Genomic DNA, 22,774 nt, shown 5'->3' on the forward strand with positions numbered 1-22,774 from the left:
AGTGACCTAAGGGTCAATTTATATATGCATGTGCACACCACATCTTTCAATGGTCGGTGACCATCGAAAGATGTGGGAGGTTCCTACTGGCATGCGAATAAATGTATATATAAATCATCCATCCGCATGCCATGCAGACGCAGTGGTGGGCTGGCTTACCATTATTTGCACGGTGGTTTCTGGTTGAATCGAAAGGATGCAAATTCGCATCCGAAAGAATCAACCAGAATAGCCCCTATTATGCGAACACAAGAAGGTTTTCACTGCCAAAAAGTTCCAGTTCAACAGCATTCTGCTAAAACAAAATGTGTCCACATGTGTGAACACAAGAAGCAGCATCCTGCTAAACCGCTCCTGTTCAACTGCCTCCTGCTAAAACACAGTGTGTAGTCCAACCTAAAGGAAATATATTTTTTATTATTTAATATATACAGTACTGTATTCTATACCAAAACACAGGGTTCTATGGAATTTGTCAAATGTAATGTATTTCTGCTTCCCTCTAGACCCACTGGCCTTTGCATTCAACTTCTTACAAATATTTCTGAACCTGTGTGTTTCGAGACTTTAGTATATATTTTAAATTGTTTCAAATGTTCTTCTCCAGTCAATGATTGTTCCTCTGTTTTGAAATTTTGTTTGAAATTCCCTTAAAAAAAAACAAAAACCTAAATGCATTACAGCAAGGAAGTGGAAGGCCGGATGTGATTCATAAACCAGATACTCTCACATAGGCATCTGTAAGTCCAAATTGCATTCTAACGCCCAATTCAATTGCCCCGTAAAAGCGGGCCTCTTCTTGTTGTAGTTGGTGTTCTTACTGCATTTCAGTAAATATAAAATGTTTACATTACAGTATGTAATAAAGTACAGGTAGTAACTCCTAAATGGGAAATCATTCTTTGGTTCCAACTTTAGATGTAAAAATGCTACCATGAGTAATAGTAAAGTCATGTGACACCAGCCGCCTACCCCGATCAGGCATCGGCCTGTCTGCGTTCCCAGAGGAACGCCCAGCTTGTTATATATCCGGTAGGTTTAGGTGGACAGTCATTAGGTTGACCACAATTGGTCGTCAGGAAATAGGTCAACACATGAACAAGGTCAACATGCATTAGGTCTACATGGTCAAAATGTTAACATGCGTTTTTCAATTTTCTTTTAAAAAAAAGGACTTGTTCATACATTACCACCCCAGTGGATGTGGAGGGGGAATATGGCGAGTGCAGCAGTATACTTATACAGTGTCCATGTTGACCTATGTTAACAGACACAAAAAAAACCCATCTAGACTTTTTGTGTGAGTTGACCTTTTGATCCTTTCAGCCATTTTAACCTGTCGACCTAATGCATTTTCAACCTTTTTCGTCCGTTGACCTTCTTTGTCATAATAATTAGATACTTAATGATTTAAATAGACTTAACATCCATTTAAAGCGCACACAAAACAGACATATAGTTAGCGGCAAACATAAGACTTACAGTGTATCTGTTCAAACCATTGGCATCCCAATGTGTTTTGTCTGTGCTTCATACTTCAAGATGCATAAAGGTACAACTAAGTTATTAAAAGTATAAGAAAAAGCCACAGCAGGCCATCTGCTATGTGGCTCAATTGTTACTCAAACATTTACTACATTACATCTTGAATCTACCCACATATTTACTTTATAATTGCATACCTCCCAACATTACCCTCTCCAGGAGGGACAAAATGCTCTGTTCCTGGACTTCCCTCTTAAGTATTGATTGCCATCACCTGTGGTGAAACATTTTTCTCATCAATTACCCTGTTCACCACAGGTGAGGGCAATCATAATTAAGAGGGAAGTCCAGGAACAGAGCAATGTGTCCCTCGTGGAGAGGGTAATGTTGGGAGGTATGTAATTGACCCTGAGATTAATTAGTGAAATTTGATCACCAGTTGTTCACTTTAATCAGCATAATGTGTATCCGTGATTGTATGACCTTCTTTTCCATGTAGATGTCCCCCACAGACAATATTCTCAAACCTCATAAAGGGGTTTATTCTAGTTCATTCTTTCTGACAAAATCCTTCTTAGATGGACAAAACCATGTGCACTGCAGGGGGGCAGATGTAACATGTGCAGAGAGAATTAGATTTGGGTGAGTTATTTTGTTTCTGTGCAGGGAAAATACTGACTGCATGATTTTACACTTCAATATAGATCTCACTTTGAAGAAAAACCCCACCCAAATCTAATTCTCTCTGCACAAGTTACATCTGCCCCACCCGCAGTGCACATGGTTTTGTCCATCTAAGAAGGATTTTGTCAGAAAGAATGGACTAGAAAACCCCCAAAGTGATACAGATTCTACTTTTCAAATTAGATGTATATAGAAGACCCTTCCTACTCTAGGTGTCAAGGTTAGTGCCATAGATGACACCGCAATAAAAATATATAAGGATGGGTGATCAGTGTGAGAGGATAAAAAAATAGGAACAAATCATGTGTGTAAAAAATGCTGCAAAGTAAGATTGTTTTAAAAAATATAATTGTTAAAATTCAAAGCCAGTGAACAGAAGAGGTATTAAATCAGTATATGGTGTGACCTTCCTTGCCTTCAAAACATCATCAGGTTTTCTTGGTACACTTGCACAAAGTCCGGGATTTTGTAGGATTATAGGCAGGTGTATGACTAACCAATCATTCCAAACAGGTGATAATGATCATTATTTTCATATGTAAGTTGAAACAGAAACAGCTGTTTGAGGCTTAAAACTAGGTAAGGAACATACAATCTCTGCTACAAAGGCAGACCATTTCCTGTTACTGGTCAAACACCATGGCACACCAACAAGACACAAAGTACTGATACCGCATCAGCAAGGACTCCCCCAGGCAAAGATTTCAAAACTGACTGGGGTTTCAAGTTATGCTGTTAAAGCTTGTTAAAGAAGCACAAATAAACAGGCAATGTTGAGAACCATAGACACAGAGGTTGGCAAAGGATATTTTGTAAGTAGTACAATAATGAGAGTGTGCAGGCAACAATCAAGTATGGTGGAGTTTGGTGCTGCATTTTAGCAATGAAGCTGAGGCTTTGGTCAGGATTAATGGTGTCATTATTGCTGAGAAATACATATAAATGTTATCTATCATGGAATACCATCAGGGAAGTTTCTGATTGCTTCCAAGTTTATTCTGCAGCAAAACTTCAAACTTACAGTCAATGGGGCAAATGTATGATCAGACAATATGGGGGAGAAGGGTATCAGCGCACGTTATGTGCACTGATACCGCTTCTCCCCCATGTATGATGGCGCCAGCGTGCAGTAATGGACAGGGGTGCTATGCGCCCCTGTCCATATCGGCGCTGCTATCTAAATAATAGCAGGCCAAATGTATGAACGGTCAGCATCGCTGGCTGTTCCACCCGCTGCTGCTTTTGGCTTCGCCAGCAGCAGGCTGGCGAAGCCCTATCTAAACAGCAGGGACAGCGCTGTCCCTGCTGTTAGGTCTGGGCTGCGCTGGAGTTCACGCGTGAGCAGCGAGATCCAGTGCAGCCGGCCGGGGGACAGGAGACAGCGCATCAGTGTATAGGTTTCGAGTGGGTGGTGAGAATACTGCGCCACAGACCTGTTATTCTGGTTATAGCAGCTGGGTGTACGGGTACACTACTTAATACCGGATAGATGTGAGTATAGACAGGTGGGGGTGGGACACCCTGTGCTTAGTAACCAAAATAAAATCAAGATGAAATTACAAATATAAGTAAAATAAAGAATAAAATTGCCTTACGCCGTAATTTGGTAAAACAGAAAGTGATCATTTATTTAAACTGGTATCGTGCACAATTAGCACAACATTTAAAAAATTATATTCTGGTAGTTTACCATTATGACAATCCTAATAGAGTATTATCCACAAACATCAACTAGTTTCGCCCAAAGGCTTCCTCACACGGATTCAGTATGAAATCCCGGCGGTCGGGATCCCGGTGTTCAAAATCCCGACGCCGAAATCCCGACAAGGGGGGGACGTGCATCGCCCCACCCCCCCTTGCGGGCTCGCTGCGCTCGCCACGCAGCGGGCCCGGTGCCTCGCTACACTAATTTATTCTCCCTCCGGGGGTGTCCACGACACCCCCGGAGGGAGAAAGTGGCGGGATTTTGGCGGTCGGGATTCTGAACGCCGGGATCCCGACCGCCGGGATTTTAACTGCATCTCCCTCACACCATCCTGAGGAAGCCTTTGGGCGAAACTAGTTTATGTTTGTGGATACCCTGCTACTGCCGCTGCATACACACGGCATAGAAGGGTAAGTCTGCCGGCAGACACCCCTGCACCTTGGAATACCAGGTACTCACGCTTATTTGACATTTGTACACTTCCACCAAAGGAGTCATATTTAGCTGTTGCTGCACCAGGAAACCGGTAATGGACTTTTGCATGTATTGTCTTGTTTGTGTTCCCCAGTCCTAATGTGTTCACTTGTATACCGGTACTAGATGTTTTAGATTAATACTCTACTAGGATTGTCATAATGGTGAGCTACCAGAATATCATTTTTTAAATGTTGTGCTAATTGTGCACTATACCAGTTTAAATAAATTATCACTTTTTGTTTTACCAAATTACGGCGTAAGGCAATTTTATTCTTTATTTTTACTTATATTTGGAATTTCATCTTGATTTTATTTTGGTTACTAAGCGCAGGGTGTCCCACCCCACCTGTCTATAAGCGCATCAGTGTAAACTGATGCGCTATCTCTAGGAGGGGACATCGCCAGAGGGGGAAGTTAGCGCTCCCCCGCTTCGGCGGACAAGATGTTAATACATCTTGTCAGTCTCCCCACCAGCTTCGCGTCGCTAATGAGGCGAAGGAGGAAGTATTATAGCTGCACGATAAGTGCCGCTAAAATACATCTGCCCCACACTCTTTAAGAACTATCTTACCATCATTGTCTATGATTACATAAAGAGACAAAAGGATTTGAGGAAGCCTACATCAGCAGAAGATATGTGGTTATTTCTCCAAGATGTTTGAAAAGGGTGTTGGATGACTGCCCGACAATTGGGATCCTGACAGTCTGTATACCAACATCGGAATCCTGACTGCCGGTGCTCTGACGGGGGATCCTGACTAACAGGGGCTATTCTCCCTTGTGGGGGTCCACCACCCCCATAGAGGGAGAACAGAACATCTGGTGAGCCACCGAGCACGCAAGGGGCTTTGTTGCACTCGCCTCCTTGTTGGCGCACTGGCAGTTGGGATTCCAATGTCGGTATATTGATTGTCTGGTAGTCATGCCACACCCATTTGGAACAAACTACCTGCCAAGTTTCTTCAAAAACTGTGTGTTAGGCTGGTTTCACACACTCCGGCTCCTGCCGGACGGTGAAATCCTGCACGGCCCTGGAGCCATGCCGCACACATTAGTTGTGAATGGACACTATTGTGTCCATTCACACGGGACGGCCACGGCCCGGCCGCATGGCTGCAGCCGGATCCCGCCACTGGAAGGGACGGCTGCCGGGCTGTGGCCATCCCCTCCATGATAAACTACTGTGTGCGGCACGGCTCCCTGGTCATGCAGGATTTCACCGTCCGGCAGGAGCCGGAGGGTGTGAAACCAGCCTAAGGGTACCTAGAAGAATGTGTTGTTTTGAAGGCAAACGGTGGCCACATCAAATGTTGAATTTATCTTTTGTACATTCACTTTGCTAATTGATAAAATAAACTATTTCAGTTCTATTTTTAAAAGAATTCTTACTTAGCAGTGTTTTTTGTCCATTGAAGCGTTGATAGTCTGATCAAACTCCCACTATAAATTAAAATTGAAGTAAAAAAAAATTATTGAATATATGTAAAACCTCCTGCAGTTTGTGTTCTTGTTCCCAATCTCACTTTCTAAAATAATTTAATCCCTAAAAGAATGACACATACAAATAAATGACCCATAAGTGCTGGTTATATCCCCACATTACATTTATTCATAATATATACTCTGAAAAGATATGGATATATAAATTATATGCACACAATAAAATAAAAACAAATTAAATAAAATATTGCATATGAGCTTTCAAATATTGATCAAGTAATATATTTGTATCAAAATAATTTTAAATTCAAAGGGACACACTCATACACAGTAAGCAAAATTGTGAGCCACTGGTGTTGAAAACCGAGTGTTCTTCTGGATATACGTAACATATTGGTAGGCTCCAAAGAGCATGGGATGCTAGAAACGTGTCGGCATCAACTAGATAGAGAAACTTTGACTTTTGAATAGACAATCATTTTCTAGTGTGGAGCCCAAATGAGGACCAACTCTACCTATATAATTATCTCTCATCATATTGTGTTTTTTAGGTTTTAAGTATAACTTAGGTCTTTTATACTCACAATTTGTCCAATATTGGGTTTTTCTTTTTTTTTATGTTTTATATTTACGTTAGTCTTTTGTCTCATGTTTAGTTAAAGTTCTACTTAGCATTTAGTTGAGATGTTCCATTGAAGGGCTCCTCCTTTAACACAATCTACTAGTAACAATTTATTTTTTAATAAATTCTAAAGCACAGCTGCTTAATAACAGTTAACAGTAACATTAACAATGGGATGTATGGGATGTTTTTTTTCCATATTTTATCTGTAGCTGTCACCATCTCTCAATGATGCTCAACTTCACTTACAAGGTAACAAGAATAGTAACCTGCTTTGTGGATACAGAACTAGCTCAGCCATCCTGGCCTTAACTGATGATTCAGGCTCAATACAGACTTTAGGCTCTGCAATATTGCATATTTTACATTGTTTCTACTCTAAATTATATTCACAGAGTCTCACTAATCTGACCAACAAGTCAGCATTTTGAGATCGCATTTCCTTGTTTAGCCAAAGACCAAATTTAATTGATATTTGAAGTGATACCTATTTTAATTGATACCTAAATTGGTGACCCCCAGTCTGGTATACCCTGACCCGACTGGAGTTAATAGCTGCAAAGTACATGTTATTCATCATTTTAAAGATGTTAATATAAATGACCTTCATGACATAGAAATACTGTAGCATTTGATTTAGTAGTGTGGGATCACCTTTATGAGTCTCTCCGCAGGTTTGGTTTCCCCTACTAGTTTTTGGCACTCATTTGTACATTAAACTCAGTCTCTTCTTCTCAAATTATGGTTAATAAGTATATCTCTGCCCCATCTAATTAAACAAGGCACCAGACAAGGTTGGCCCTTTTCACCACTTAGTTTTGAAACCTTTAGCAATTTCCTTGAGATCATTCCCCCAATTTCCGGGTAGCAGGGTGGTCATACCATAACTTAGATTATCAATATTTGATGGCAATGTGTTGCTGTTTATTTCATGTCCCCTCCATCCCAGCCATTCTGCAACTCATTGCAACCTTTAGTTAATTTGCCAGTTACAAAATAAATGTTAGTAAATCCAAAGTACTCCCAATATCTACAACTGAATTGGTGCCTCAATGTTTACTCCTTTCCAGAGTCATTTCTTTGAGATTCAAATACGTCAGTATTTTTACCACTCCAACAATCCGACAAATCTATTCAGCTAATTTCTTATAAAGTATTAATAAAGATTTACATAAAATTAATAATTGGATTTTGCTTCCTCTTTTATTGCTGGGTAGGGTGGCTGTTATCAAAAGTGTCCTATTCCTTAAATTAGCATAATTCTACTTTTTGTAGAACTGTAAAAAAAAAAAAACTGCAATTGACAGGAATCGTCTACTTTTCCCCAAAAAACCCAAGGGGTAGGCCTTCCAGATATCTTTACCTTTTCTTGTGCTGCAGCCTTCGGGTACATCTCGGATTGGTGTCTAAACCAAACTAATTTCAAAACTACATAGAAGAGGAGTTGTTTGCTCTATATGCCTTGCTCTGCTTCATTTAACTTGTTCAAAATTGTTGCAAGGGATCAAACAGCTTATTTTTATGGATATATACAGGGAATGGACCGGTGCCTGTGTTAGGTATCGGGTGTTACCCCGCAGCCGGGACTGCTGTTCAGGACAGCCGCAGCAAAACCCTATTCTGACTCTGTTGTACCCCCCAGGCTGGGTGACCGACTCCTGCAGGTGCTCTAGTCTTCGCCTGTAGCCGTCACGTTTGGAAGGGCGAATTAAGCCCGCCCTAACTCCGGTACAGCCAGGTGTTAGGTACGGACAAGGAGCCGGGGACCCCCCCAGGGTACAGTCAACCGGACAAACTAACTAAGGAACCTAACTGAAGTTTAACCAAACGGCGGCTTGCCGGACCCTGGCTAACGCCACTAAGCACCAGCGACCTAGTCACTACGACTTGCGACACCTGTCGCAGACACCATAAAACCAAACAACAAAAGCAAATACACAATAAAGGAGAACCAAGGAGTGGGATGCCCCGTGGGAACGGAAAGCAGGAAGGAAATGCCTGCTAGGCCCCACAACAAACAGAGAATAGCCTGACCGGCAGGAAATGAATAAACAAGGCAGGGAATGAATAAAGGAACAAAATATAACCCCCTGCTGGGGCAACTCACGGAACCAGGAGAACGGAAGGAACAGCGTTCCACTGGGAAGAACCACAGGGAGCACAGGAATGAGCTGAGGCAGGTGGAAAGAGTCAGCAGAAGCTATCACCGGCAGGGGATACTGGGCTGGCTCCCTTAAAAGGAATGCTGTGGCCAATCCCAGCTGAGCCCAGCCTTAATTATCAGCCCCTCGGACACCTGTGGTCCGCCTGCTATTTGGCCTTATAGAGGCCGTGCTTTTATTTAACCTGGCGGCGTCAGCCGTTGCTAGGCAACGGCGCCGCCGTGAGGGGGCAGTTCCCCGGCCGCATTCCGGCGTCCCTGGTTGCCGGGAGATGAGAGGGCGGAAACTGCGTCCAGCCGCTCTGTTCTCTGGCGTCTCTGGTTGCCTGGCAACCTGACGCTAGACCCGGAAGAACAGGTGGCCGGAAGGGAGCGCAGCCCCATCCTCCCCGCTGCACGCCTGCTGCGTGCAACAGTATGATTAACCAATAGACTGATAAGGCTGCAACCTCTGGCTCTTTGATTTGGGGGCACCTTACAGGTGACATCCCAGGAATAAAATGAAGGCCTAAATTATTCAATGTTTGTTCGCTATCACCTGTCCCAATGTACTGTGGGGGGTAAAGTTCTTTAGATGACTGCCAGATGGCTGTACCAATGTAACTTACTGATGGTACCATTACTTTATGTACATTGTGCTACAGTGCCAGCTGGGCAGCCTAAAGCCAAAGTCTCCTTCAACACCAAAAGCTTTAGATCATACATGCCAGTTGTATAACCTTTGTTACATGCATCTAAACAGTATGAATGGGAAGTCACTGAGCACCCATACACGGGTGTTTAGCAGCATTACAAGGGGAGATACATGTGTATTAGCCTAGGGCACCTAGAACCTTTACAGGCCCTGGAATGGACTTTTATTCATAAGCATTTAGACTCAAATGTTTTGAATTTCCCCCCTCACAATTTCACATTACCTGTTGTGGAAACAAAAAGGGTTTGCAGCTATACAGAACATCTTTGACCCTGGAGGCAGTTTATACTATTTCCAACAACTCAAGAATCTGTATAGCCCATACAATTTTTTTTATACCATGAGGTTTATTTACTAAGATGGGAGTTCTGTTTTAGATGGGATGTTGCTATCGGCAAGCAATCAGATTCTATTATCTTCTAGAAGGTGCAAAATAAAATAGAAGTAGATTCTGATTGGTTGTCCATATATTGACCTAGGCCAGTGATGGCTAACCTTGACACTCCAGCTGTTGTTGAACTACGCATCCTAGCATGCCCTGAATCAGTTTTAGTATGGACAAATAGTAAAACTGGAGCAGGGCATGCTGGGATGTGTAGTTCAACAACAGCTGGAGTGTCAAGGCTAGCCATCACTGACCTAGGTCAATATATGGACAACCAAAAAAAACCTTTCTTAGAGGAACATATAGATTTTTTAACTTTATATTTTGTAAAATAAACAGTAGCAAGTCACAATAAACATCAAGAAAACATGTTTATCTTTTTCTCCAAAAATAAAATATTTTAGAAATAAACCCTTAGAACACTGAAGATAAGTGGAAAGGGAGGGTAGGGGGTGGGGGGAGAGAAGAGAAAAGTTACAGAAGCCTGTACAAATGTATCATTTAGGGAAAGTTATACTTCATGAATGTTGTTGATACCATATACAGTATTACGGAGTTCAGATAATGTTAATTTTTATACTCCCTTCTAATAATTATTCATTATTATTGTTCTACTATTTTACCCATATAGGTGTTTTTATAATTGATTGTACCTTTCCTTTTGGATTCTTATTGATTTTTTAATATGGTTTATGACATTTGAGGGCAGGGTGGTGGGAAGCTGCTGTGCTGTGGACTGTGCTAATGTTTGGGAGGCAGAGTGTATATTAGGTATACTACTAATACCTTGCAGAATATGGGAAAGTACTGGGGTACACCTCACGGGGTTGGGATCATTTGGTCTACAGCATGATGGTCGACAGTCATTAGGTCAAAAATGTCTAGGTCGACATGGGGTTTTTCACAGTTTTTTCTACCTGAATGTCAACATGGACACAGTTTAAAGTGCATCGCTCGCTGCGATCACTATGCGTCTAGGAAACGGTGCCTCACTACGCTCGGCACACTATTTTATTCTCCCACCGTTCCCTAGTGGATGGTAGGGCATGACATTTTTTTTGAGCACATGTTGGCTCAAAAAACTGTGAAAAACCCCATGTAGACCACTGTCGAACTAGAACCATGTCAACCTTTTCCTATGTCGACCTAGACCTATGTTGACCTTTTCCCATGTCGACCTAATGACTGTCTACCATAATGCTGTAGACCAAATGACCGCATCCCCACCTAATGGTGTCAGTCTGTTTGAACCCAACAAAACTTGTCCCACTAGTGTTTGAGAGCACAATTACCAATACTGTGATTATAAAAAGATTATCTTTTATTGATCTATTAAAATTTGCATATAAAGCATCGACAAATGACAATAAATAAACCAAAAGTTAACGTAAATCTAAAAAAAATGGTTATGAATTAAAATTTCAAAATAAATGATGTGAGAGACATTTGCTGCAAAATTGAGTTCCAGAATCTAAATGTGACCTGCTAATACCGGTAGACATACACAGAGGGGTGGGTGGGATGGGAAACAGACAGACAGTGTAAGTGTATGGATATGTGAGTCTCAATTGGACAGGTCTTTATGGGTGACTGGAAGTCTGTGATCTTTATTGCCCCAAATGGGCAAGGGACCTTGCTCCTGGCCTGGAGGTGGAATGTCTGCCAGCAGACTCCCTTTCGCGCTGTCTCTGTGCACTTCAGCGTCCCAAGGGTCCAGGGTACTCGCATCGACTAGTTTCACCAAATGAATGGCTTCTTCAGGATGGTTGCAGAGACTGGAAATTCCTCCTCCAGGTCTTTTATAGGGGATTGGTTGTGCTTACGCCCACCTCCCCACTCATTACTGCTTATTTCCGCCCTACATGTGTGCCATGGCGTTACTTCCACCCGGTGTATATAGTCACTTCCGCCCTTGCAGTGCTTCTGTGGTTCGTGGTTCCCGGTGTTCCACAGACGCATGATGTCACTTCTGCCCTCCCTTTGTAAGGGCGTCACGTCCTTTTCTTACGTCGCGGCATCATTTTCACTCTTCCTTTCAGGGGCGTCATGTCACTTCCGCATTTTCATATCAATAAGATCGGCGTTCACTTCTCCCCCCCCTGCCCTCGGGGATCGCGCCACTCCTGCCATGCGACTGCAGGTTCAAAATTTCTCCTATATGCGCCCAGACTCCACCCGGGTATTCCTATGCACATATCCTTGGTACTTTGCCCAGTTTTACTTTCAACAAGTCCATATGGGTGTTTTCCAATTATTGTACGGTCTATTTGTTACAGATTCTAATATGCATGTAATTTCACTGAGTGTGTAAAACATAGATGAGGGTGAGGAATAAGGAAAAAAATGATGAATGAAAATAAGCATAATTATAAAATAGGGGGGATGGTGGAGGTAGGGGGAACATTTAACAGAGGGGGAAAACAGTGATGGTTGTGGGCCAGCATTATTTAAAAAAAATATAAATATATACATAATATTTTGGTAACAAAAGTTATCTGCATATACTATTCCTCTGTTCTTTCTGTCTATAAGTTTGGGAGAATATTGAAAACAGGTGCATGGCTGTAACTATTTTATTGGTTAAACAAGATCTATGATGTGGTATCGCTCTAGAGAGGAGTAGTCAAACCCACCAGGGTAATCTTGGTCCAAGCGTAGTGATAGGGTTGCCATAATTGATGATAGCTTTCGTCTCTGACATGGATTTTATTTGTTCTTGTTTTATCGGTAATCGTACACATTACAGAAAGGCCGCAATCTCAAAATCCACGTTCATACCCTTCGGTGTCAGGGTTCACATGTGGTATATAAGTCTTGTCTCTTCCTTAGTCAGTAGTAGATCTTGATCGCCCCCTCTCCATGGTGTTGTCACTTTCTTCAGGCCTATAAACTTCAGCAAGTTAGCATTACTGTTATGTTTTTCTTTGTAGTGCAAGGGGACACTATGATTTTCTTTGCTATTCTTGATATTACATAGATGTTCTTGTATTCTCACATAGAGTTTTCTTTTGGTCTTACCAATATACTGCATACCGCACGGGCATTCTAACATATATATGGCCCCTGTGGTGTTGCATGTAATCCGATCTTCTATTTTGTGTACTTTCCCTTTGGAGAATGATGTAACTTTATTCTCGATCTTAGTGTCTATACTGTGGGTTTTCTTACATGCATTGCAGTCCCCGCATCTTGAGAAGCCTTTGGTCCGTGTTATAGTTCTTGTTCCTATCATTCTAGTTCTTGTCGTTGGCATGTCTGTGGTTGGTTTAAGGTAACTGCGTACAAGTGTGTTCCTGATATTTCCTGTTCTCCTGTAGACCATTCGAGGATATTTTGGCAGGAATTCTCTAAGTTCTTCATCAACTCGAAGTATATGCCAATGTTTCTTTAGGCTTTTCTCTAGCCACCCACTTTGTGAAGAATACTCTGAAATAAAGGTCAGATCTTTTATTTCTCTCCTCTTTATTTTCCTTCTTATTTTCTCTAGTAGCCAGCAGTTCTTTCCTTTTATTTTTTTCCCACTCTCCTCTTCTCTTCCTGCAAGAATCCTGGATCGAACTTATTTTCCTTGAAGTTATTGATGAGTTATGCTTGTATCTTGTAATCTTCTGTTCTAGAGCATTTCCTTCGGACCCGTCTTAGTTGACCCCCTGGGATATTCTTGAGCCACTGCCGATGATGATTGCTGGTTGCTTCAAGGTAGCTGTTGCAGTCGGTCGATTTCATGTATGTTTTGGCCTCAATTTTCCCATCTTTGATAAAGATGTTGAGGTCTAGGAAGTTAATGGTTGTATCACTTACGGTGCTGGTAAATTCAAGATTGATTGAATTTCTTTTTATCATTCCTAAGAATTGTTTGAGATCCTCTTCATTCCCATCCCAGATGATAATTACATTGTCGATGTACCTAGCCCAGAGTATCAGGTTTCCACTGTCTTCATCCTCTTTCCAGATGGTCTCTTTTTTCCCACTGGGCCAGGAAAAGGTTCACATATGAGGGGATGAACTTAGTCCCCATTGCAGTGCCCCTGCACTGCAAATAAAAGGTCTCTCCATAACAGAAGTAGTTGTGCATTAGAATAAAGCGTATTGCCTCTATGATAAATTCTCTTTGGGCCTGGTTCAAATCAGTATCTTCTTCTAGTCTATTCCTCAAATTTTCTCTTTCAATGGTCCTGGTGACACAGCTCAACATTGGGATGTAGGAGGGTCCGTAGGAGCCACGCACCTATCCTAAAGCTTTTGGAGGGTAGGCTCCTCCCTTCTGCATCCCAGACTCCTCAGTTCGTGTTAGGTGCCCACTGGAGTGGGTGCTATTCTAAAGGGCTGCTGGAGCAGCCAAAGGATTAGAGTTAGTTAGGAGTTTTTTTATTTTATTAACTTTTACACTAGCTAGGTAGGCACAGTGTGAGGATTCTCACTGAATCCTCACACTGACAGCGCAACAGGAGCTGACAGAAGCGCGTCCTGTCAGCTCACTGTGCACGGGGGAGAAGCTGTCTGGTCTCCCTGTGCAGCGCTTACAGCTTCTATTAAGAAGCTGCCTGGGCTCCGGAGCGCTCTGAAACCGGCTTCATGCTAGGTTGGGATCATGGGGGGCAGGCGCTATGTGATGGCGGCGGCCATTTTCTGCGGAGCTTACACACTGAGCTCCTATATGAGAGGACAGCAGTGTGTTACAGGCATGTTCCAAGTGGTCCCCAGCAGAGGGGGAGACACTGGAACTTGGAGATCCTGCAGTGGGTGCAGCTGTCTGGGGGTGGTTGGCGCCAAAAGCCACGGACCCCGCAGCAGCAGGGACTTGGTCTCTTCCCTCACTCTGTTTTGGCGCCATTCGGAACGCTTGCAGCGGAGCTGAGCTAGCTGACAGATCCTGGCAGAGTGATTGGATTTCCTGGGTATCGTTTTCCCCACTGTGAACGCTTCAGACAGATAAGTGACTGAGTACATTGGCTCTGTATAAAACGCCTGTACATTTTGCGCTGTCTGAGCAACAGTCTGTGGCTTTGGGGGAGGGAGCCCTTAATGCATTGAGCGCCTGCAGTGTTTGTACACTGAATTTTGTCCCTGAGCAGATGCTCAAGGGGGGCTTGTGTATTACTTGCGCTGCTGTGAGACCCATGGGGAGTGAACCCGAGAGGGTAGAGCAATCGGAACCTGCGTGGGCCAGTGCCCTGGGCAGGTCTGTTAATGCCTTAGTGCAATTGCTGGACAGGCAGAGTGATGTGTTGGTAGCTTCCCCGAGACCTATGTCATCATCTCAGCAGTCCTCTGGCTCCTTGTCTCTGACCCAAGCAGATCCTGGCTTCTTACAGGTCATGCAGGATACTGCTAAGGGGATCAGCAGGTTTAATGATTTGTTAGACAAATTTGATGCTGATACTGTGGGGACCCCTAAAAGGTCTTATTCAGTGCCATTGCTTGTTGCTGAAGAGGAGGGAGAGTACACAGACATCCCCTGGGATCAGGGTGATGACTCTGAGGATTCCTCAGGGGTGGAGGATTTGATTACTGCTGTTAAACAGGCTTTGAACTTGTCTGTGGAGGATAAAACTCCTGCAAAAGGTGTTTTTAAAAGGCAGCGTAAGGAAACTGTTACCTTTCCTGCAGATGAAGGTTTACAGGATTTATTGGAAGGGGCTTGGAAAACGCCTGATAAAAGGCTGCAGATGCCTAGGAGATTTTTAAGTCTATACCCCATGCCTGAGGCTCATGCAGACCTCTGGGAAAAAGTTCCAGTGGTAGATGCTTCTGTGGCACGGCTTTCTAAAGCCACGGTGCTACCTGTCCAGGGGGGGGGGCAGCCTTTAAGGACCCCATAGACAAGAAGCTGGAAGGTAACCTCAAGGCAATATTTGAGGGGTAGGCTACACTTTACGCCCTCTTATAGCATCAGCCTGGGTCTCTAAGGCCATGATTGTGTGGGCCAATGACCTGTGTACAATTTTACATGCTGATCCATGTGTGTTGCTGCTTGCTGAGAAGCTTAAAGCAGCTGCAGAGTATGTGCTTGAGGCTGAGGAGGAAGCTCTCAAAATGGCCTCCAGAGTTTCCACAGTGTCCGTCAAGGCCAGGAGAGTGCTTTGGCTTAAAGCCTGGGAGGCGGATAATGAATCAAAAAAGGCCTTAGAGGCATTAGCTTTTAAAGGAAAGCTGTTGTTTGGTTCAGAGCTGGAAGAAATGATTAAGCAGGCCACGGGAGGCAAAAGTACCTTCCTGCCGGCTCCTGCAGCTAAGCAGGCCTCAAGGTTTTCTGCTTTTAGGCCATCCTTTCGGCCCTCACCTAGAGGGGGTGCGTCCTTTCGAGGACAGTCTTTTAGGGGAAAGTTTCAGTCCTCCAGGGGCAAGGCCCCAAAGTCAAAGTTCAGTTCCTTTCATAAGAAACCAAGCACCAAAGGAGAGGACAAGCCCTCTGCATGACTACCTGGGGAATACCCCAGCGGTGGTCAAGGTGGGGGGGGGGGGGCGTCTGAGATGGTTCAGGGCTGTGTGGGCATTGTTGGACCGGGATTCCCAGGTGCTAGACATTGTATCCCAGGGTTACAGAATTCCCTTCAAAGGTCTTCCTCCGAGAAGATTCATTCCTACACCACTGCCAAAGGAGTCGCGGCTTTGTGTTGCTCTTTTGGCGGCGGCTCAATCTCTCTTAGAGAAAGGGGTGGTTATCCCGGTCCCTCGAGCGGAGTGGAAGAAAGGCTTTTATTCCACTCTGTTTTTGGTGCCCAAGCCAGACGTGTCTTTCAGACCAATCTTAAATCTAAAGTCCATGAATCTCCATCTGTGGGTAGACCATTTCAAGATGGAATCTCTACGGTCTGTGCTGCTAAGCCTGGACCAGGGAGAATTTTTGGCGTCCATGGATGTCCAGGACGCATATCTTCATGTGCCAATCCATCTGGAATATCAGGCTCTCTTGAGGTTTGTGATAGACCTGCATTTGCAATTCCAGGCGTTGCCCTTTGGTCTGGCCACAGCACCAAGGGTATTCACCAAAATAATGTCAGTAATGGCGGCGGCCCTCCGACTGAGGGGAATCACTGTGATTCCGTATTTGGACGACCTGCTGTTCAAAGCAGAGTCAGCGAAAAAGTTGCAGAGTCACTTGGCAGAAGCTATCAGGTTTTTGCAGGCTCACGGTTGGCTTTTAAATTTACAAAAGTCTCAGTTGGTGCCGTCACAGAGACTCCAGTTCCTGGGAGTTGTCCTGGATACCCATCTACATCGGGTATTCCTACCAGAGACAAAGGCCAGGGACCTGGCCAGCTTGGTGCGGGAGATCCTGGCGTCTCAGAGCCCATCGGTTTGGTGGTGTCTCAAACTGTTGGGGAAAATGGTGGTGACTTTCGAGACGCTACAGTTCGCCAGGTTCCACTCTCGAGTGTTCCAGTGGAACATCCTGACATATTGGTCAGGGAATACTCAGACCATGAAGTCAGAGCATATAGTGTTGTCTCCAGAGACACGGTCTTCCCTGCATTGGTGGATGGAGGTGGATTCCCTTCAGTGGGGTCGGTCTCTGCAGTCCTGGGACTGGCTGGTAGTCACTACCGACGCCAGTCTCAGGGGCTGGGGGGCAGTGGTTTTGGACCTGCGCCTCCAGGGCTTATGGACCTCGGAGGAGTCTGCCTTGCCGATCAATATCATGGAACTGCGGGCTGTGTGGAAAGTGATATCTCTGGCAGGAGAAAGATTGCAGGGTCTTCCTTTAAGGATTCAGACCGACAACGCCACGGCTGTGGCGTACCTGAATCATCAGGGAGGCACACGCAGCAAGCTGGCCATGTGGGAGGTTTCCCGGATCTTCTTGTGGGCGGAACAGAATGTTCCAGTGTTGTCAGCGATATTCATCCCGGGGGTGGAGAATATCGAGGCCGATTTCCTGAGCAGGGAGGAGCTGCTAGAAGGGGAATGGAGCCTGAACCCACAGGTGTTTCATCAGATTACACTGAAGTGGGGAACTCCGGAGGTGGACCTGATGGCATCGAGGTTAAATCATCAGGTGCCCAGGTTCTATGCCAGGACAAGAGATCCACTGGCCGAAGCAGTGGATGCAATGACTTTTCCCTGGGAGGGGAATCTGCTTTATGCCTTTCCGCCGTTTCCCATGCTGGCGAGAGTATTGAAAAGAATCCTGTCCCAAGGAATTCCGGTGATTCTCGTAGCCCCGGATTGGCCAAGGAGGTCCTGGTACTCGAGGCTTCAGCGATTGTCTGTGGACTCGTAGCGTCTACCTCTGAGGTCAGATCTGTTAAACCAAGGGCCGTTCTTACACATGGATTCAGCTCGGCTAAATTTGACGGCTTGGCTATTGAAACCGCCATCTTGAAGAGCAAGGGTTTCTCGGAGGCTGTGGTTAACACCATGGTAAAAGCTAGGAAGTCAGTGTCTTCAGCAAACTATTATAGGGTCGCAGAAGTCGCATACATCGCGGTTTCGACTTTCAAAATTGTTGGAGTTTTTGCAGGATGGTTTTTCATCTGGGTTAAGCCTTCAATCATTCAAGGTACAGATATTTGCCTTGTCGATTTATTTCCAGAAAAGGATAGCTTTGCTACCAGAGGTGCAAACTTTCCTGCAAGGGGTTTCACGATTGAAACCTCCCTACAAGCAACCAGTGGCTCCATGGGATTTATCGCTGGTACTGGAGTGTCTTCAAAAGGCACCCTTTGAGCCGCTGAGGTCGGCTGACCTTAAGTTCCTTACATGGAAGCTTGTATTTTTGTTTTTTGTTGGCTGTTATGTCAGCAAAGAGAGTATCAGAGTTGGGAGCGTTGTCATGCAAGTCTCCTTTTCTTATTTTTCATGATGACAGGGCTGTTCTTCGAACAGTACCCCAATTTTTGCCAAAAGTAGTCTCTGCTTTTCATCTGAATCAGGAGATAGTTCTGCCTGTGTTTCAACCCCCAGAGGGTTCAAGAAAAAGGGACAAATTGAGGAATTTGGATGTTGTGCGCGCCTTGCGCATTTATGTGGACAGGGTGAAGGGTGTCAGGAAGACTGACACTTTGCTAGTCTTGTATGATGTGCACAAAATTGGTTGGCCTGCCTCTAAGCAGACCATTGCTAGGTGGTTGCGTTCTGTCATTGCCTTTGCATATACTAAGGTTGGTAGGCCTGTGCCGGCCAGGATTAATGCGCATACCACCAGGTCGGTCGCCACCTCTTGGGCGGTTCGACATGGGGCCACAGCTGAGCATGTTTGCAGGGCCGCCACTTGGTCATCTGTTCACACTTTTGTCAAATTCTATAGGTTCCATGAGTTCGCGTCGGAGGACGCATCATTCGGGCGAGCAGTGATGAGAGCTGCAGACCTGAGCATACCCACCCAAAGGACCGGCTCTGGAATGTCCCGATGTTGAGCTGTGTCACCAGGACCATTGAAAGAGAAAAAGGGATTTTTGTAAGAACTTACCGTTCGAATCCCTTTCTCTGATATGGTCCTGGTGACACAGCGATCCCTCCCTTACGCTCAGTAAGTCTGCCAGTGTTCATGATGTTTCATGTTATATATGGTTGAAAAGTTATTTTTGAAATTGTGCATATAATATGTGCAGGCGTTTGTACTGAGTTCATGTATTCCAGTGGCTTTGAAAGATTGAACTGAGGAGTCTGGGATGCAGAAGGGAGGAGCCTACCCTCCAAAAGCTTTAGGATAGGTGCCTGGCTCCTACGGACCCGCCTACATCCCAATGTTGAGCTGTGTCACCAGGACCATATCAGAGAAAGGGATTCGAACGGTAAGTTCTTACAAAAATCCCTTTTTTGCAGTTGTCTTGATGGTTTATGCATGTATATAATGCTTTTATATCGCATGTTGCCAATCTGTAGGAGTCCTTCCACTCTATTTCTTCTAGCATTGTTTGAATATGCGTGGTGTGTCTGATGTACCCTTTCTGTTTCGTGACGATTGGTTGTAGGAACTGGTCAATATATTCAGACAGGTTTGAAGTAATAGACCCAATGCCTGCTACTATGGGACGTCCTGGTGGGTTTGCAGTATCTTTATGGATTTTCGGTAGGTGGTATAGTACTGGTATGATGTTTTTTTTTTTGGTATTAAATAGTTATATAATCTCCAGCCCTACTTTCAACAGGGTCCCCAATTCTTTTGCAAACTTATTCATTGGGTTGGATGCCAGCTTGGAGTATGTGTTAGTATCTTCTAGTTGTTTTGACATTTGTTCTACTGCATTTACTTAAAAAAAAATGTTGTTTTTATAAAGCTCTTATGCAATTTACAATATGTTATTCATTTATTTGTATTGTTGTGTGCATTTTGTTTATTTTATTTATGTACTAGCTGGAGTACCTGGTGTTGCCCGGGATTTTAAGAATGTTTTTTACAAAAATAAATTAAATTATGAAACAGTATAAATAACATTAGTTGTTCATTAATTTACATTGGAGTGGAACACAATATGCATCTCCTGATATATTCTGTGTTCCCGGGGAACCGGGTTCCCTGGCTCCTCCCCCTCTATCCTCCCCTCAGACCCCAGTCTTAGTTAACTGTGCCTGAGAGGAGAGAAGAGACCAGGGAATCTCTGACAGAGAGAGAGAGAGAGAGAGAGTGTTAAGAACAGCAAACATATCGTAAGTATAGGAGTAAACTGCAGACAATCGCATGCACAACCAAACACACATGCAGACTGAACACACCCATAGCCCCGGGAGGGCGTTCAGTGTCCCCTATGGATTCGGAGAAAGGGAATAAACGGTGAGTACCAAATTCCTATTTTCTCCTTCATCCAAGGGGACACTAAAGTCACTACGCTGGGGACGTCCCAAAGCCATCCCCACGGACGGGAAGGCACTGGGCATTCTGCAGTATAGCCGAAATTAGAAGGAGAGGCCGCAAAAGTATTAAACTTGTAAAATTTTATAAATGTGTTTGGACCAGACCACGTTGCTGCTCTACACAGCTGAGTCAGAGAAACACCTCTAGCTGTTGCCCAAGAGGGTCCCACTGAACGTGTGGAATGGGCCGAAACCTTGGAAGGCAGAACCTGAGCTGCCTGCACATAAGCTTGCTTTATGGTAAGACAGATCCATCTTGCCAGAGTTTGTTTGATGGCCGGCCAACCCCTCTTGGGAGTAGCATACAGAACAAAGAGTGAGTCTGACTTCCGGATCTCCTTGGTTCTGTTCACATAAACCTGTAAAGTGCGAACTGCATCCAGTGATTGTGAATCACCCGTCAGTACCAGAACAACAATAGGTTGGTTGAGATGATACGCCGACACAACCTTTGGAAGGTAATCCATTCTGGTCTGAAGTTCAGCTCTATCCTGGTGAAATACCAGATAAGGAGACCGGCACGACAGGGCACTAAGGTCCCACACCCATTGTGCCGAGGCAAGAGCCAGGAGCATAATTGTTTTCCACGTGAGAAGACGGAGATCAATGGAGTCCAATGGTTCCAAAACACTGGACTCGAGATAATCAAGTACCAGAGGCAAATTCCAAGGCTCCTCCGGGGCCCGAACAGGTGGCTGGAGCCTGAGGACTCCATTCAGGAAGGACTGGACCTCCAGAATGACTGCCAAGCGTCGATGAAAAAAATATCGACAAGGCTGACACTTGTACTTTAAGCGTGCCTAGTCGGAGGCCCGCCTGTAGGAATCGGAGTCACCGTGAAAGACAGAAAACAGATGTGGGTAGATAAAGCGTTCACACCATGCCACATAAGCCTTCCAAATACCAAAATAGTGACATGAAGTGACCTCCTTCCTGGCTCTGAGCATCGTTGGAATGACCGATTTTGGACTACCACGTCTGCTTAACAGCGTGGCTTCAACAGCCACGCAGTCAAACGCAACCGCTGTAAGCCTTGGTAGACAAATGGCCCCTGTAGAAGAAGATCGTCCCTTGGAGGAAGATGCCAAGGCTGGTCCATCAGGAGCCCTTGAAGATCGGTGTACCACCAATATGACTGTTGCTGATTCCCTCTTGATCCGTTTGATTACTCGCGGCAGCAACGGAAACCGCCGGAATAGATAAATCAGAGAATAATCCCAGGCCGCGGTTAGGGCATCTGTTGCCACTGCCGCCGGATCCCTTGACCTGGAGCAATATTGGGGCACCTTGCAATTATGTTTCAAGGCCATCATATCTTTTTGGGGAACTCCAATGGAAATAAGATGGTGCGCTATCAATAGCAGCTGGCACTAGGTTGTCACACCCAAAAAATATATATATGAACAAATATAGGGTGTGCCAGCGCTAGCCGTTCCAATGATTTTTTTTGTTAAATCTTTTTATTGAGTAGGTACAATATGACAAGAGAGTATACATGACAGTAGACATAATACTTGGTGTACAAGAAGGAGTTGTGGTAGAAGTGTGATCTTCTTATCTGCCATCCGTCTTGGTAGATGACCTTTTTCATTAAATTGAATATTGCTTGACATGCATACATTTCACTAATACACAAATATGGACTATTCCAGACAATAATAATAGGGGAAGACAAGACAAGGACAACAGACATAAGACACATAGGGATGCTGGAGGGGGAAGGGGGGTAGAAGCTGGGAAAACCCGGGCATAGGCTAGGTGGCTCGCGTAAATATGAGTCATATATCCAGTCGGCCATGGAAGAGGAGGATTATGAAGGGGAATGGAGCTCCAACCACTTATTCTTTATGTGTCAGGAGTTGCCTATGTAGATACTATTCCGTGGATTCAAATATTCAGAAAACCTGATCCTGAGTATGTTGGGGCAGAGTGTCAATGTAAAGACCCCATTTTTTATAGAATGAAACTATTCCAGTTTCAATATTTGTCATAGCTGATTTCCTATCAAAGTACATCTGTTGAAGCAGTTTAGTGTTCAACTCAGTCATCGTGGGGGAGAAGGGTGAGACCCAATGTGAGAGTATGACTTTTTTCGCTAGGGTGACTATAATGGTAAGAAGAGGGATAAGCCTCTTTTTTTCCAACCCAGGAGTCAAAGTTAGCACATTCACAAGCTAGGGGGTTGGGAGCGATCCATATTTTGTATTGGGTCCCTATAGTGCAGGGATGGGGAACCTTCGGCTCTCCAGATGTGGTTGAACTACACATCCCAGCATGCCCTGCAACAGTTTCAGTATGGCCAAATAGCAAAACTGTTGCAGTGC

The 22,774-nt window shown here is 44.4% G+C and overlaps 1 protein-coding gene across 2 annotated transcripts in view; it reads left to right on the top strand.

Annotated features, from left to right (window-relative positions):
* The window catches only part of RPRD1A (regulation of nuclear pre-mRNA domain containing 1A), a 199,090-nt gene that overhangs the window by 164,353 nt on the left and 11,963 nt on the right, over positions 1–22,774 (top strand). The window contains exon 7 of one of the 2 annotated variants that reach the window (XM_083188388.1): positions 507–888. The exons of the other annotated variant lie outside the window; for it this stretch is intronic. Coding sequence (XP_083044514.1) covers positions 507–548 — 42 coding nt within the window. The 3' untranslated portion in view covers positions 549–888. Of the gene's footprint in view, positions 1–506; positions 889–22,774 lie in introns of those variants that run through there. 2 annotated transcript variants of the gene reach the window in all.

This window comes from Crinia signifera, chromosome 5, assembly GCF_055691185.1.
Source record: "Crinia signifera chromosome 5, ASM5569118v1, whole genome shotgun sequence".
Taxonomy (NCBI): domain Eukaryota; kingdom Metazoa; phylum Chordata; class Amphibia; order Anura; family Myobatrachidae; genus Crinia; species Crinia signifera.